The sequence below is a fragment of the Dromaius novaehollandiae genome, chromosome 7 (genome assembly GCF_036370855.1).
Source record: "Dromaius novaehollandiae isolate bDroNov1 chromosome 7, bDroNov1.hap1, whole genome shotgun sequence".
Lineage (NCBI taxonomy): Eukaryota > Metazoa > Chordata > Aves > Casuariiformes > Dromaiidae > Dromaius > Dromaius novaehollandiae.
Genome location: NC_088104.1, coordinates 33,047,345 through 33,062,289, shown reverse-complemented (window position 1 = coordinate 33,062,289; position 14,945 = coordinate 33,047,345). Strand labels below are relative to the sequence as shown.

At 45.4% G+C, this 14,945-nt stretch overlaps 1 protein-coding gene across 2 annotated transcripts; it reads right to left on the bottom strand.

Moving 5' to 3' along the window:
• Nucleotides 1-641: 641 nt before the first annotated feature.
• Nucleotides 642-10,564, bottom strand: NABP1 (nucleic acid binding protein 1). Of its 2 annotated transcripts, none has more exons than XM_064515112.1 (6): nt 10,158-10,564; nt 9,877-10,015; nt 6,617-6,688; nt 5,172-5,244; nt 4,844-4,904; nt 642-3,246 (listed from the first exon to the last, which is right to left on the bottom strand). In XM_064515112.1, exons 1-6 carry the CDS (start codon nt 10,246-10,248, stop codon nt 3,059-3,061), a joined length of 624 nt encoding a protein of 207 aa, XP_064371182.1. In that variant the 5' UTR covers nt 10,249-10,564; the 3' UTR covers nt 642-3,058. The 2 variants fall into 2 exon arrangements, with proteins under 2 accessions (XP_064371182.1, XP_064371181.1); XM_064515111.1 differs by having other exon boundaries at nt 4,844-4,910; nt 10,158-10,563.
• Between the last annotated feature and the right edge of the window lie 4,381 nt (nt 10,565-14,945).

Here is a 14,945-nt window from a genome sequence, read left to right as displayed (position 1 = left end):
GGAATCACAGGGAAAGATTCATGCTGAGAAAGGGTAGAAGTGAAATATGAAGGATTTCAGTAGACATACAGCAAAACTCTCCACTGCCGTATTGCTGAAGTCTGCAGTATTAGTGCTTGTGGTGGGCAAAAGGAGAACCAAGATGTGACAAGAGCTGGGTCTGATGACTTGAGCATATCATGACTGCTCACTTGCATTTCAAAGTTGTGCAGTTTGTATCTGGACAAGTGAACCCCTCCCAGAATTCTTCATTTAGCAACTTGCGTTATCTAGAATAAGGCTACGCTAATAGTCTTACCTTTACAAAATATTCTCAAAAGACATTTGTAAAGAGATTCCCTGACTTAAGCATTGGGTTCCCATGAACTGAATTATGGTGTCAGAGTAATGCATGGCAACTGCTTGTTTACATAAAGACCAAGAAACTTTTGTACAAGACTCCGGTCACCAAGGTGGTATGCTCCAAAGAGATGTAAGGCAGGCTCCCAGATACCTTTGCAAGATGAGACCTCACTATCATGACACTGATAACTCTCTGGGAAACAAATTTCTTGTCTTAGATTCACTGGAAAATCAGAGGACCTTCAAAAGCTACAATGATTACATTTACTTTAAGTCCATGCGACTTTTCAGAGCACAGATTTCCCCTGCAAAGAAGTAAAAGTTTATTAATAAACTGAAACAGTTTCACATAAGAAATAGGAAGGCAGGAATGCTACTAACCTTGAAAACATGAAGAACAGCCTTCTTGCTTTCTTTCCTCTCAACTGCAGATCATCCACTTGACAGCAAGCATTTAAATCTTATGCTGTTTATCAGCAGTAATCATTTCACTTTATATTCTGTATTACTGAACAAGTTTTCTGTTTATTGAAGTTTAATAAAGCTCAAATGCATAGAGCTGCAATCAGGTGCCTGCATGCACACTAAAGCAGAGTTCCCCACCACTCCAACACCCTTTGTTGTAGAGTTGAGATCACCAGAACTTCAGAGACCCATGGCTGAGAAATCCTGGTGAACACAAAGTCTCCACTATCCTATCACTTGCGCTCTTCTTTTAATACCTTTACAGTTACTATTGGAAAGCAGCGTGCTCATACCATATCTCATTTACCTTTAGAACACATCATTTATACTTTACAGAGTTTAGAAATCCTCTTGGCTTTCCTCTCACAAGCACATCAAAAGTCTTAATATACACTACAAAAAAGGTTGTTCCCTGCATCTGGACTCTATACATGACTTTTTTAAATAAGTAGGCAATTTAAAGTCCCTGAGTTACACATCACCTCCTTATACCATTTCTCCAAAATTCATTGCATGTTTTATGGTTTCCCAGTTAGCACTGTTCTTACATAACAGCACCAGCAGGTGACCTTGTGAGGTGTTCCACATCGTGCTATTTTTTGTTCAAGACAAACTTTGCCAGTCACATCTGAAAGTAGGTACCAGGGTAGCACTTCATCAGATCAGAGGCAGAGAGCCCTCAGATGTCTTGGCACGCAGGTCTCTCTAAACGTCCCTTCAGAAAGTTCTTGTTGCTGCTGCTTGCTTTTAAAAGAAAGCTCATGATTTCAGACTGAGCAAGGAATCTTCACCAATTAAAGGTAATTTTCAACAAATCATCATGACACCAAAGTACCAAAACCAGAAATACCAAATGTAGAATAACTTGTAAACACCAGTAACTTAGGAGTAGATTCAATTAACATGAATGACCAGAGAGAAAACTTGCATTTCAGAAGTAGCCTTTTGCCATGAAATCTTTTTGGCTTAACAGAAAGAAAGTTAGATTTGTTTCTGAGAAGATTTAGTGCAACTTTTATTTGAGAGGTCGGCTTTAAGAAGAAACAGATTAATCCAGTATGTCTCCTCATAGCTTCCGAACTGTTTTTTGAGCCTGATCTGAAGTGTGGCACTGGACTCTTATCTAGAATCAAGGCATTTGTAATCTCAAAAATAAAACTGCAGCTATTTTGCTCAGGGGAGATGGTGTTTTGTAAGTTCTTTAAGGGGTAATTCATATAAAACAGAGGAAGGAAAGCTTAGCAGCTTAACAGCTTCAAAAGTGCAGCCATGTGCTCAGCCAGTGCCTTTGCAATCAACATATACAGCTTGTTCCAATACATAATTGATTTGGAAAAGTAAATAAAGGAAGGAGAAGTAGGCAGCCTCAACAAGATGCAGAACATAGTGTTTGAAAACAGCTCTTGAAGCTCATTCCTTCCTGGAGATTCAAAGTCCTGTAAAGTAACTTCAAGTTTTTGCACCAGAACTAGCTACTAACAGCTTATTCTCCAACATCCTTTTAAATTTAAATCCTCCTCTCCTATTACTGCATGCAAAGCAAGAATAGATATCCAAGCTTCTATCCAAAGGGAAAAATCAATGTGGCTTTCCTTGACAATGAGCTGGTGTATTATGGAGAACTTTTAAGTATTCTAGTCCAAGAAATAGCATACACCTTTTTGGAATCAGAATTCAAGCTTCAAGACACTCACTGTAACAACTTCAGCTTTCATCTGAGAAGCCCATTCACTGATATAGGAGACACCACTAGGTACTGGCACTGGCCATTTCCTTGTACTTATTGCTTTTACAAGCTATTTTTATTTCAAGGACACTAGTTCATAAGGACACCTTGGCCCCTCTCTCACTTCCCTTCCAAAACAATCAACTCCCATTAACTCTAATGGAAGTCACATGTGCGCATAGGACATTATAGACCTTTTAAGGCTGTATGGCTGACCAACAGAAACAGAAAAAAATATACATGTAACCAAAATTCTTCCATTTACCAAAGGGCACTGAGTTTCAATTAAAACTCTTTAAACTGTTACCCTTTCTTTTATCCACTTTCTCCCTCTGCCCCCTTAACTTATAGGGAAGAATCACTACGCTTCCCTAAACAAGAGATCACATCAAGTTTGCTCCGTAGACCAAAAGGTAAAAAACAATAAAGGACAAACTGGTTCACAGTTAGCCATAAATAAAAGTGCAATAAGTGTTCAAGTAGAGTGTAGAGTTTAAGCAAGCTGTAGAACCACATTTGGCATAGTCATCTTTTAAAGGCTCTGCGTGGGTCCCTCCCATTACTGACAGGAGGGAGAGGAGGCTGAACACTATTAGGTGTTGCTGGATTTATAGGTCCTCGTCCATTGCCTCTCCCGCTACCTGCATAAGAGTGGCCATGATTATACGCAAATGGGAATCCACTTGATTCAGGTCCAGTTTGCAAACCATTTCCTAAAAAGACAGGAGAAAGGTCATCACAAGTTCCATTGGCTGAAATCACTGTTCCCCCATACAAGTTTGGCAATGGCAGTCACAGGGACTACGCAGCAACTAACAAACCCTGCTCATTAGAACAAGGAGAAAAAGCCCCTCTGGCTTTTCAAGACTCCGAATTGCAGCTTACCTTTTTCCCCCTCCAAAAATAATCCCCCCCACTCTCAGCTAAAGCAAAAAGAGACACAGGGAGTTGCATGCTGATCCTTTGAGCAGGAGAGAGACAGGAGTCTAATGAAACCAGACTGGCACCTTCAGACACATGCACTGGCTTGTAGGTTGCACACCAAAATGTTCCAGAGACACAGCAGGGCAGCAGTAATCAAAGAGGAACAAGCACAAGGAAAGCAGGCTGCCCATTGTGCTCTTCCTCACTACCAGACACAGAGGCAGAGAAAGAAGGCAGTCTTTTGTGAAGTCCAGCCACAGAAGTTACTCAGCTAGCACTAAGCTCTCATGAGCTCGAGCCTTGTAAGCATCACTGCTGATGTCATGCTGGTGGCTGAAAAGGCAGAATGAGAACAGGATGCAAGTGGAGGGAAGGGAGAGAGAAAGGGAAATTACCGCATTTAAGGACTGCACAAAAAGCAGGAAGAGAAAAGCAAGTTTCGGAAGGCATGCACAATCTCAGGGAAGAGGCTGTCCACCACCCAATGCACGGGCATCGCGGAGGTGGCCGCACACCAATTGGGCTGACAGACTGCTCGCCTCACCCTGACACTGAGGAAAGACTGGCCTCAAAGCACTGCCCTTCTTTGCTCACAAGCATTTATTTTCAAAGGAACAGGAAGGGCTCATAAGAGAAGTAAAATAAGAGAAATGATAGTCATGTTGCTAAAGAGGAAGCAGACAGTCATTAAATTAAAGTGACATGGACCTTTTTAACTCTAAGTTTGACATCAGCTTGCTGTCATCCACTAGCAGAGCTTAGCTACACAACAGCAGGCTTTGAGTCTGGGCATCATACAGCCAGGCCATAACTAAGGTTCCCTCTCACCTTACACCCACTCGAGTCTTTGAACCATTTGCTTATTTAAGTCTCATTGCTTAAACATAGCATGTCACAAAACCATGCAGTCAAGTCAGACTTTAGAATTTAAATTACCACTGCTTCTGTTAGAGACTTACCCTGTGAGGAAAGCCATGATAATTAGCAAGACTAAAGGTAAGTCATTTTTAAAGCCATGGTTTCAGGTGGTTAAAAAAAAAAATAAAATGAAGCCTGATACTTCACTCTATAAGCAGAATTTCAAGTGCTGCAAGAACTTTTCAAAGCACCAAAACAATTTAGGATTAGCAAAGTCCCTTTACACGATGCGGGATAGTCTTGGATAGTCTGACCTCTTCCTCTTCTTAGGGACAAATCCTGAAACCATTACCGTTATCCATGAAGTGTTCATGGTTATATGCTTGCAATTTCAGATCCCAGTTAACCTTTTAGGGCGTAGCAGAGTTTTGCCCTAGAGTGGAGAAGCCCTTAAGATTAGATTTTTTTTTTTTTAATTCCCATTAAGTGTTTCTCATCCTTTCACTTCCACAAAAGAAAAAGACTTACCCAGTGGCCCAAAAGTACAAGAACTCATATTACTTGATGCAGAACTACTGTTCTGTTCACCCTGTGCCTTCAAAAAAAAAACAAAAAAAACAAAAAAAACAAAAAAAACATTGATCAGAGAGAAGCTTTGCAGTTTAGAGAAAGAAACTGAATTTTTCCTGTGTTCCTATAGTGGCTAGACATGAAACTTATGTTCTACTCCAAATACTGTCATTTTTATCTATATATCTCTTGAAGTCCAGAAGAGCCACATGTCTTATCATAGCCTAGTGTGAAGTATTCAGACCAAAGAATTCTGTGCCAGATGCCTCAGGCAAGTTTAACATACCAGTTTGTTCTGCCCAAGGTGCTCCGAGTTGGGCTCACTGAAGTTTGGCACTTCTGAATATACCATGCAGAACCTGGGGAGAAATTAAGATTATGAGGAGGTTTTAAAGTCATTTTTAACAAAAGCGTTCTTAACTCCACAGCTCAAGAGCGCATGTTCTGGAATATCCCACCACCAAGAAGTCACTAATCCAGATCTCAGTTCTTTGGGGATTATCTATAGGTATTAAAAGGCTTCGTTAGCTTTTAGATCCCTTCAGTCTTGGGGGTGAAGCCGACACTTCTTCCTGGTGAGGGTTCAGTCAAGCACAGGCATTCACCCTAGGAGGGAAAATGGCTGAAAGAAAAGTGAAGGGTTCTCCTTCCCCTCTTCCACCTGCACAATCTTGTCCAGCACCCACTCACAAGGTCACCTGAGGCCCAGAGTCACTCAGCCTGCTCCCAGACTGGGGCTGCATTAGATCCCGAGGAAAAACTGAAATACACTCCCATGCTACAGAGTGCCTCATTAACATAATAGCACAGAGGAGTCAAAAACAGGGAATGAAATTCAAAGCATCCTTTTCCATTTAAGGGGACTCTGTTCAAGGACAGGTCCACTGACTAACCACATTGAAATTAAGGCAGAGAGGAAGAAAGATTTTGATCATAAAACAGCCTGGAGTCATTAAGCAGAAACGCAGCTCCCACTTACATCTGCCTTACAGCAGGGATCTAGATGAGGACCTCAGTCCAACCTGTTAGAGAATAAACCCATTGCACGACACTTCTGAGGCAATGACTTAGTAAAGAAAATCTGCAAGGCATCCCTCTTAAAATCCAGCTGAGCATGAAGCATTTTTGAACCATCCAAGAAGAGGTGGCCACCCCACAGACCTACTTCCCTAATGACTACAACGGTTTTTGCCACATTGGGTCACAGTGGAAGTTCTTTTCTGGTTACAAAAGGTTGTTATTTTTCCTATTGCTTGTGAAGTGCATTACTGAAGGTTTGTTCCGACTCTTCCTTACTAAAGGTCACCTCCTCACTTTGTGGACAATTTAAAGAAGGTTTTAAGGGGCTTGATCCTGTTTAGATAACATTCATCTAGGTTCCATCCATCTTCCTTCTTTGCACTGTTCCTCTCAAGCATAATACACACACGGCTTCCACCAAAATAAAGGAGCTGTTCAAACTGAGTCAGCAACACAGATTAAACCCAGGCCTGTGCCATGATGGAGGCCGATTTATCCAAATATACACTTAGAAAGGTCCCTCCCAAGAGGGCTGGAGCTCATTATGAGAGCAGAGTGTGTACAATGCAGTTGCCTGTACTGCATCTATCCATGACCAATCAACATATTTTTGGTGCCCTAGCTTCTATTTAGTAAGAGCCATCACATCTTATACTTACCACACTCTGCTGAGGATAGGACATACCACAAGTACAAGCATGCAATACTTACTCCCCAATTTTATGCAGCTCGCCTCCTCGTCCTGTGTAAAGTGTCAGGCATCCTTTCCACAGAGATGCATACCTGGCCAAAAAGGACAGACAAAGCAGTCTTCCTTAGCTAATGAGAAATATTATTGCTGAAGAAACATGCTGTCTTCAAGGATTAAGAAGTATTCTGTATCAGTATGAACAGCCTACCAAAAAATCTCACTGATCCCAAGTGTGTTCAGTTTTACTCCACTAGAAGTTTACAGATCCCCATTTTTTACTTCTAGATAAAGGTACTGGAAGCTATGTTAACTCCTCTGGGAATTCCAGGAAACCAGCCAATTACTTTGAGATTTGACACTCCTTTCCTGCCTGCAACAGCTCTTTTGGCAAAATGCCTTTCTTCTGCAGGAATAGTCAAGAGCAATATCCATGTTACCATTCACTGACAACTCATTTCTGCAGCCTTCTACACTTTCAGCAGGAGCTAGAAAGAAGCCAGGAAGAATTACTCTTGTTCACTGGAGAATATACACATTCAGTAGCATTATCTATATAAGAAAGTGTTTAATTTTTAGTATAGGTCCTTACTAGATTCTCTTTTAAAAGAGGCTTCAGCAAAATTTGGCTGCCATGTTCTAAGTGACATGCAGCAATGTAATGAAATCATTTTTGAACTGGGGAATCATTCACTTATGAGGCAGCCCATGAGTGCACTCTGCTTTTTTTATAGTGGCATTTGACTTCAGGCACTGGAATCTGAGTTAGGCAAAACCTCTAGTAGAGTTGTTCATTTCAAGGAGGAGCACAATGTATGTGAACAAAATGTTACAAAAAACACAGATGAGAAACCCAGGTGTGGCACAAGAAAGCTAACAGGAACATGAGGTGCTGGTCTTTCAGCTAAGGAAGGTCCACCAATTGCACTCCCAGAAGTCACAGATAATCTAGACAAGTCACCACTTCCTTATGCTCCAGGTCCATCTCTGAAACAGACAACCAGCCTCCTTCTTCCCCCTTGTCTTCTCTACTGGGAATGGTCCTGCCTTAACACAGAGCCTGGAACAGAGAGGCACCAGGGAGGACTCAGATCTGCTAAACAGGATTACAATGCCAATATAATGACAACCTTTTCTGTACTTCAGCACACATACTGCAGTATCTACAGTCAGTGGCTTTACCATCTCAGTTCTCCACCTAGAATAAGCATCGATGCATTTCACTTAATATTGCCACCTTTTACTTCAAGGAAGATCCCTTCTGTGCCTCACTTTTAATATCCAGCTAGTTGAGCAATCTTGTTGCAGAGTGCAAAGCAAAACTACCATCAAATAGGCAAAAGAAATAAACCAAACATATATTTACCAGGATAAGACCCAGTAAATCATAGGATTGAGAACCTCATAGAACTCCAGCACAGTTATCACTTATGCAAACACCTGTTTCTTTGCCTCAGAAGGAGTATTGATTGTAAAACATTACACTCAAGAACTCGAATTCAGAAATATTAACAGCAGCAACTTCCTGTAAATGAACGAGTCGGCCAATCACAAAAATCCACAGCAATGTCTGCTTCTGAAGAGGAACACATCTAGATCTTGAAATTCAGCAGAAGGCAGGTCTACACGTGGGGCCTAGCTAAGCTTTACTATTTACAACAGTGAGCATCCTGCACAGGAAAAAGGGTCAGAATTAGCCTACATAGATGAAATTTATCTATACAATGGCAGCATCACACACTCAATCCTATTTAAGTATAAAATTGAGAAAGAAATTACTAGGACAGAAATAAGCTAGTGTTCAGAGAACCTTCTATGCCAGTGCAAGGGCATTCTTTAAGATGAGCGCCAAACCAGGATGTATTTAGTTTCTGCCATTTTACTACACAGTCCTAGACCAAGTATGCAATTCATGTAAATGAGGGGGTGATTTAGCCATCCACAAACAATACTGAAGCCAGTTCATAGCTCTGATTCATACAAGCCAAACAGTCTCACTTTTTCACTCGAAGCGATGTACTGACCCTCCCATCTGCTGTACTGAAATAACACAGCAGCTACAGTAAACCACTCTGAGGACAGAATATAGTAATACCGCTGAACAGTATCACTGCTCATTTGTTTCAACGTCATCTAAGCACAACACTTTCTGTTGGCCCAATGCTCCAGTTTAACCCTATGCATTTCATCACCCCAGCACTCCACGTGCTCTCCAGGAAGGCAGGATTGCCCCAAACCACCTCTGCTGAGGAGTCAACCTATTTTGTGAAAAACTACATTTGCATAGCTGGAAGCAGCTGTAGCTCTGGTGGCAGCAGTCATCCAATTTCATTCCAAACCCAGAAACTGAACTCAACAAACTAAGAACTAGCATAGCTCAGTTCTTAGCTCCACTGAATAAACTTTTACCTACTTTTTGATAAATACAAATTAGAAGGACCTCATATATACACTGTTGCTCCAGCCTCTCCTGGAGTGCTAGAGACCAAAATACTGGTATAATGGATTTCTAAATGTAACTTGACTGGTATAAAGAACCCAAATAAAAGTGACTGTCACTTTGCTACTGACAATCCAAGTGACATGGAAAAGGATTTTTAAATTCCCTTTGTTTTAAGCTAGCACTATGTCTTCCTTACAGCCTAGAAACAGAGTAAGGTTTTTTAAAAAAATTAAAACAGCTCTCCCTGAGATGAAGTAATTGCACCTAGCCAAAGTAATGTATTCTGCAGTGTAGCACTAGTGTGAATTTCTACAGTGAATTCAGAAAGGTTCTTCTCTGCCTGTCAGTTCTGTTAAATCCACCGCAATGAAAAGCAACTTTTTTGCATTAGAAACATTAATCATTCTCTCCTCTCATTAAGAGCTGACTATTAGACTAAAGAATTGCCTGTAAAAATAAGAACATGGTTTCGATTTCCCCATTTGGTTTACAGATCAAGATGACTGTTGCGTTTCCCCCCCCCCCCCCCCCAAAAAAAAATGAGTGTTTCTCTAGGAAGCTTTTTTTAGAGCCAGAGTAAGCCTCTTGAATACCAGCTCCTCGTTACAAAAAAAATAAAAATAAGAAATCCTGCTATTCTGCCAGTGTGTATATTTGTGCTAGGCACGTTCTGGGGTGGGGAAGGTGGTTTGGATCTGGCAGCTGATCTCAGGGTGCTGCCGTGTTAATGGGGAGCCTGCCCGGACACGGCGAGCTGTTCACGCTGTGCCTCTCCGAGGAGGCAGAGAGCCGTCCGACCGCCCAAAGCCTCCGCTCGGCGCCCGCCGGCCCCGTACGCACCCCTTGGTGAGGCGGATGATGTCCCCCGGCTGGATGAGGCCGCCGATCTCGTCCCACACGGAGATGGTGATGCTGCCCGTCTTGTCCGCCACCTTGCAGGAGCGCACCTCGTGCCCGTCCTTGGTCTTGGTGACTCGCCCTGCGGGAGAAGCCCGGTCAGGCCCGGCCCGGCGCGGCCCCGCCGCCCCCTCCCCCGTCGCCGGCTGCCCCCGCCCGTGCGCGCCCGCGGGGGAGGCGCGGGGGGGGGGGGGGGGGGAGGGGCAGGGACGGGCCGCACTTACCGATCTCCAGCACAATAAAGACGACATTTAAGTTTTTCAGTCCGGGTTTTATGTCTTTTATAAAGAGACATGTTTCGCTGGCCGCACTCATGCTGCGGCCGGGGGCGGGGGCGCCGGGGCGGGCCGAGCCCGCATCCCGCGGGGAGGCGGCAGCGGGGCCGGGCCGGGCGGGGGGCGCCGGCGGCCCTCACAGAGCAGCGGGGCCGGGGACACGGACACAGACACGGGCGGGCGGGGGCGCGGCTCGGTACGGCGCGGTACAGCGTGGCACAGCACACCCAGCCCCGCCGCCCCCACCACCACGGGCGGCGGCCCGTACGGCTCGGCGCGGCTCGGCTCAGCACGGCCACCCCGGCGCTGGCGCAGCGCTGAGACGAGCATGTGCTCGGCGCCGCCGCTTTATAGCGGGGCGGGCGGGCGGACCCACGCGCGGCGCGGGCGGGGGCGGGGCGGGGCGGCGCCGGCCGGCTAACGCGGAGCCCCGGGAATGGGCAACGGGCGGGCGCGTGCCGCCGCCGCGCGCCGATTGGCTGCGCCGGGCGCCTCCGCCCTCCGCCCGCGCCGCCCCGCCCCTTCCGCCCGCCACGGCGGCCGCGGGGCGGGCCGGGCCGGGCCGGGCCGCTGGGAGCCGCGCAGCCGCTGCAGACAGCGGCACCCGGTAATGCCGGCTCCCTCCCTGCGGCGCGCCCGAGCGGCAGGCGCCGTAGCTGCGCTTGCCCCACGCGAGGGGAGCGGTCGCGGGCAGCGTAGGCGCGCTCCGCTGCTCCTTTCCGAAGCCGGACGTGGCTGGCGGGGCTTTCCCCGGCCGCTGGCAGAAGCAGAAGGCCATAGGTGACGGCCGTTAGGGCGTGCCCGGCCCTGCGTTGTGCCACGCTGCAGCTCTGGTCCCTGTGATGCTGTGCAGCCTCATCTTCAGGCAGCCGTGCTGGGTACAGCGCAGAGCGCCCGGAGACAACACGTGCTGCTCGGAGAGTGGGAGAGGAAGGCCGCGTGAACCGCAGGGAAACTTGCTTAAAGCCCCAAGATCTTAATCCACTTCTGTCCCAAATCTCTGTCACTGTGGATGGAGGGGATGACAGCCTTACTCAGTGGCCTCTGCCCTGACTGGCTTTTCCCTCCAGACTCCCTGGGTTTCCATCGCTGTTTCCAACTCTGTCTCTGGCTGTTTTTCAGAAGAACCCCAGCTATGCATTTAATCTGGGAAAGTTAAAACCACCAGTGTGACCGGTTGTGTGCCAGTACATGAACGGCTTTACTTTAGTCACTTGGCAAAGAGTTCAAACCAAACTTTTCAGGAATGAGAGTGTCTCGGGCAAAGGTTAGATGAAAATGTTTTTATCTGTAGAAATGGCAAAAACTTTCCACGTGGATGGGGCTTTTCAGCCTTCCTCTCCACCTTTTGCCTGTCCCATCTATGTAGACCCCTTAGGAGAGGATCGTTTTGTATCCTGTGTGTTCAGCACCATGCACAATAGGACCCGGTTCTGAATCATTTGGCATTGCCAAAACAAAACACAGTAACTGAAGTCTGGGAGAAGACAGACACCACTCTCTCAAACTGAGAGCAACCTTATGGGAAAGTTCCACAGCCAGTCCCAGCCCTTGTGGGTTGACTTATTAGAAGGGGAGAAAAATGGGAAGGGGGCTCATACAGCACATCTCATTTCCCAGGAAACTCCCTCATTTTGGAAGGATAAACAGTTAAAAAAAGAATACTCACCTCAGAGCAAGTCTTGGGCAGAAAAGAAGTCACAAGGGTGGTTAGCTCTAAAGCAGAGCAACTGAACTGCAGCAAGGACATGCTTCCAGTCACATGCCAGTAGCAGGATAGTTTCAGGTGAACATCAGGTGACCAGAAAGGCAAGTTTCAGTTTAACACAGCAGCTCAGAGAGGTGCAAAGAATGCCAGATCACAGCTACCAAGCCACTTGGCTGCTGGAGTCAGCATACTTGCGAACAGGCAGCCAGGCTACATGTGTATCAGTGAGTGTTATCACTCCTCAGGAACACTCCATGTCCAGGCTTCTGGTGCTAATCTCCCAGCACAGTCAGCAGGGCTGCAACAGGGAGTGCAGTGACCACGAGTAAGCACACAAGGAGGTGGATTTATTCTACTAAGGTTAAGGAAATATTTCCTCTCTCTTCTCAAGTGCAAAAAAGAGACACAGAGTTCCAGTGAGCTTGATGCATAGAGCGCATGGAGGCAAGGTCACGAACTCGCTCAGTATCCATAAAGGGGCTGGGACTGAGCTGGAAAGACAGAGCTGGGCAACTTCTCTCATTATCGGGGAGATGCACATTCCTTCCTGATTCATTTTAAGACAATGTTTACAGTATCTGTTCCTCCTCTGATGAACAATTTTGCTCTGTTTGTTTCATAAAGAGACATTTAAAATCTTGCTCATGTTTTTTTCATTGTCATTCCAATTGCCATTCCCTGAGAGTGACCTTGATATTATTCAGCAGTGATTGAATGATGCCTGTTTGCTCTGAAGGTGACCTGCAAACATTTTTTTCTCCCTTACTTCTTTATAATGTATAAAGAAACCAGAATTATTATTAATTTATTTTGTTTTTTTCTAGTGTCTTCTTTCCCGATTCTTTTTTAATTTTAGAAGCATCTGACTGTCAAGTTGCACCTCTGGGGAATGAAAGCACCAGTTTCCTGAGCTCCTTTCTGGAGGTGTAGTCAGTCTTCCACAAAGAGGAGCAGCACAGATGGGATTAGTGCAAGTGTATCTTCAGGCACAAGAGCTCCAGTAAGATGACTCCCCAATACCCTGTAACAACAGATGGGCCTAAAACAGAAACCCGGAAGCCATGACAACTACATGCCAAGGGAAGAGAGAAGAGAGAGATGCACTGTCAGCATATATGGCCCCTGCAATAACTTGCTCTCAAAAAAAATGTTACTGAGCACTGACAGCACAAATGGGTAACACAGAGACAGCACCAAAACTCTGCTTGTACAGTTCACAGGAGCAACAGGGGACATCTCTAATACTGTGTGACTGCAGCCAAAGGAGCACACCTTCTGTCACTGAGGCATTTGAATGTCCATGTGCCATTCAGTCAATGTCTTACCACGCAAGCCAAATTTAGCCTGCAATAAATATCTACAGCAGGAGTTCCACTGATGAAGTTAAATCCATTTCCAAGCTCATTTGCTGTCTGCAATACATTTTTCTTGTGCACAAGATATAAGGGTTTATAGGCTAAGACCCACAGAGAGGTTTCACTCCCAAGCAAAATCAGGGTTGTTAAAAAGAGTTCTCAGCAGTCTCAAATCTGGCAAAAGTCCCACACATCTCAATAGGGCTGGGATTTCACCCTCTGGCTTTAATGGAGTTATGCCAGCAGAGAAATTCGTCCAAACTCCCCCTTTTCTTTCAGTTGCTCAGTGTTCATTCAGTGCTGTCAGAGTTCCACAGTGGATCCTCCTGCAAGAAATCTGCCAATGCGAGCATGAGCTCATGTTTAATATTTACTGTACACAGAGATTAAAAATACACAGAAGCCCAAAATGCCACCTTTAACCAAGCCTTATCAGGCCAGTACCATACATCTGCCAAGCTCTTACGTAAGGCTGTAGGTCAGTCAACTATTTTTTAACAGTGTCAACACTTCTGCTCACTGAAACGTGCCCATTTAACAAGCTGGCAGCCCAGTCTGGCATTCTGGAAAGCAGTGGCTTGGTGCTCTCAGCATCACTGGAGCACAATGCCTTCAGCCACCTGAGTCAGGATTTCCCTAAGGGAAATAAGAATGACTCCAGGGGAAGCCACACAGGCTTGAGAGGAACTTTAGCCAAAAGTCAGTGGGACACATGCAGTGGGGATCCCCACTCTGTTGGGGGGCAGGGGGTAATAGCATGCCTTTAGTCCCGCTCTCAGCTTAGGACAACAGACATGGGCTATTTACTCTCCCCCCTGCTTCAGTACAGTGTACCTGCATGGTGCCTGAAGCAGGGAGGAGAGCTGACTGCAACACACAGTACTGGGGCACTGCTTGAAGTTGATGGTATAATGTATCGAAGGAAGAAAAGTGTATTTTTGCAAAGTACACATTCTGAATTTGCAGCGTTCTTTCCAAAGGAGCCCCATGCATGGCCTGCATGCTAACATAGCCTTTTCTTCTTTGTCTCCACACATTTTAGCATACGTTCTCACCTGAAGTCCCAGCCCTGCAAGACATTTACAGAACTTCTTTGCTTCACTTTTTCAACTAATCCCACAAAAATCAACAGGATGACTGACATTAAATCCCTGATGTGGGAAAGTTCTAGGGTAACTTTCTTGCTCTGCTGTGATCTTGGACTTTGAGCAGTGGAATCTGGGTTTAAAACTGCCCCATACAGATCAACAGCATAGCAGCCAGTGCCTCCTCATCTTTTCGGTTAGGGATCCAAAGGACTGTTCACAACAAGTCTCAGAGTTTTGGTGGCTCAAAGCCCACTAACATGCACAATTGCTGCTTCTCAGGTCTCCAGTTAGTCCTAGAGCAAAAAACAGACTTGACAGACTTCCTCTTCATCAGACTGGTCTTCACTTAAAAGGTTTAACTAGTGCAGTTGGGGGTATTAGCACTTTCACACTGTTCCTATGTCAGAATAACCCACCTGTGTTCACAGGGACACTAGAATCACTGTCACCTACAGACAGTAACTGCTTTTTATAGGGGAAACTGGATATACCAGTAGTAACAGCTTTATACCAACAAAAATGTGGGGTAATCCCTTAATTAGCCCTGCTGTCATGGTTGGTTGGCCAACATAAGAGACAAATAGTG

Bases quoted from the DNA above. Each gene is read 5' to 3' on its own strand.
- NABP1 (XM_064515111.1), bottom strand. From the start codon at position 10,248: ATGAGTGCGGCCAGCGAAACATGTCTCTTTATAAAAGACATAAAACCC. The intron at 6,689-9,876 runs GTGCGTACGGGG...CTTTTTGGCCAG, and splicing joins ATCATCCGCCTCACCAAGGG to GTATGCATCTCTGTGGAAAG. The intron at 5,245-6,616 runs GTAAGTATTGCA...ATTTCTCCCCAG, and splicing joins GAGCTGCATAAAATTGGGGA to GTTCTGCATGGTATATTCAG.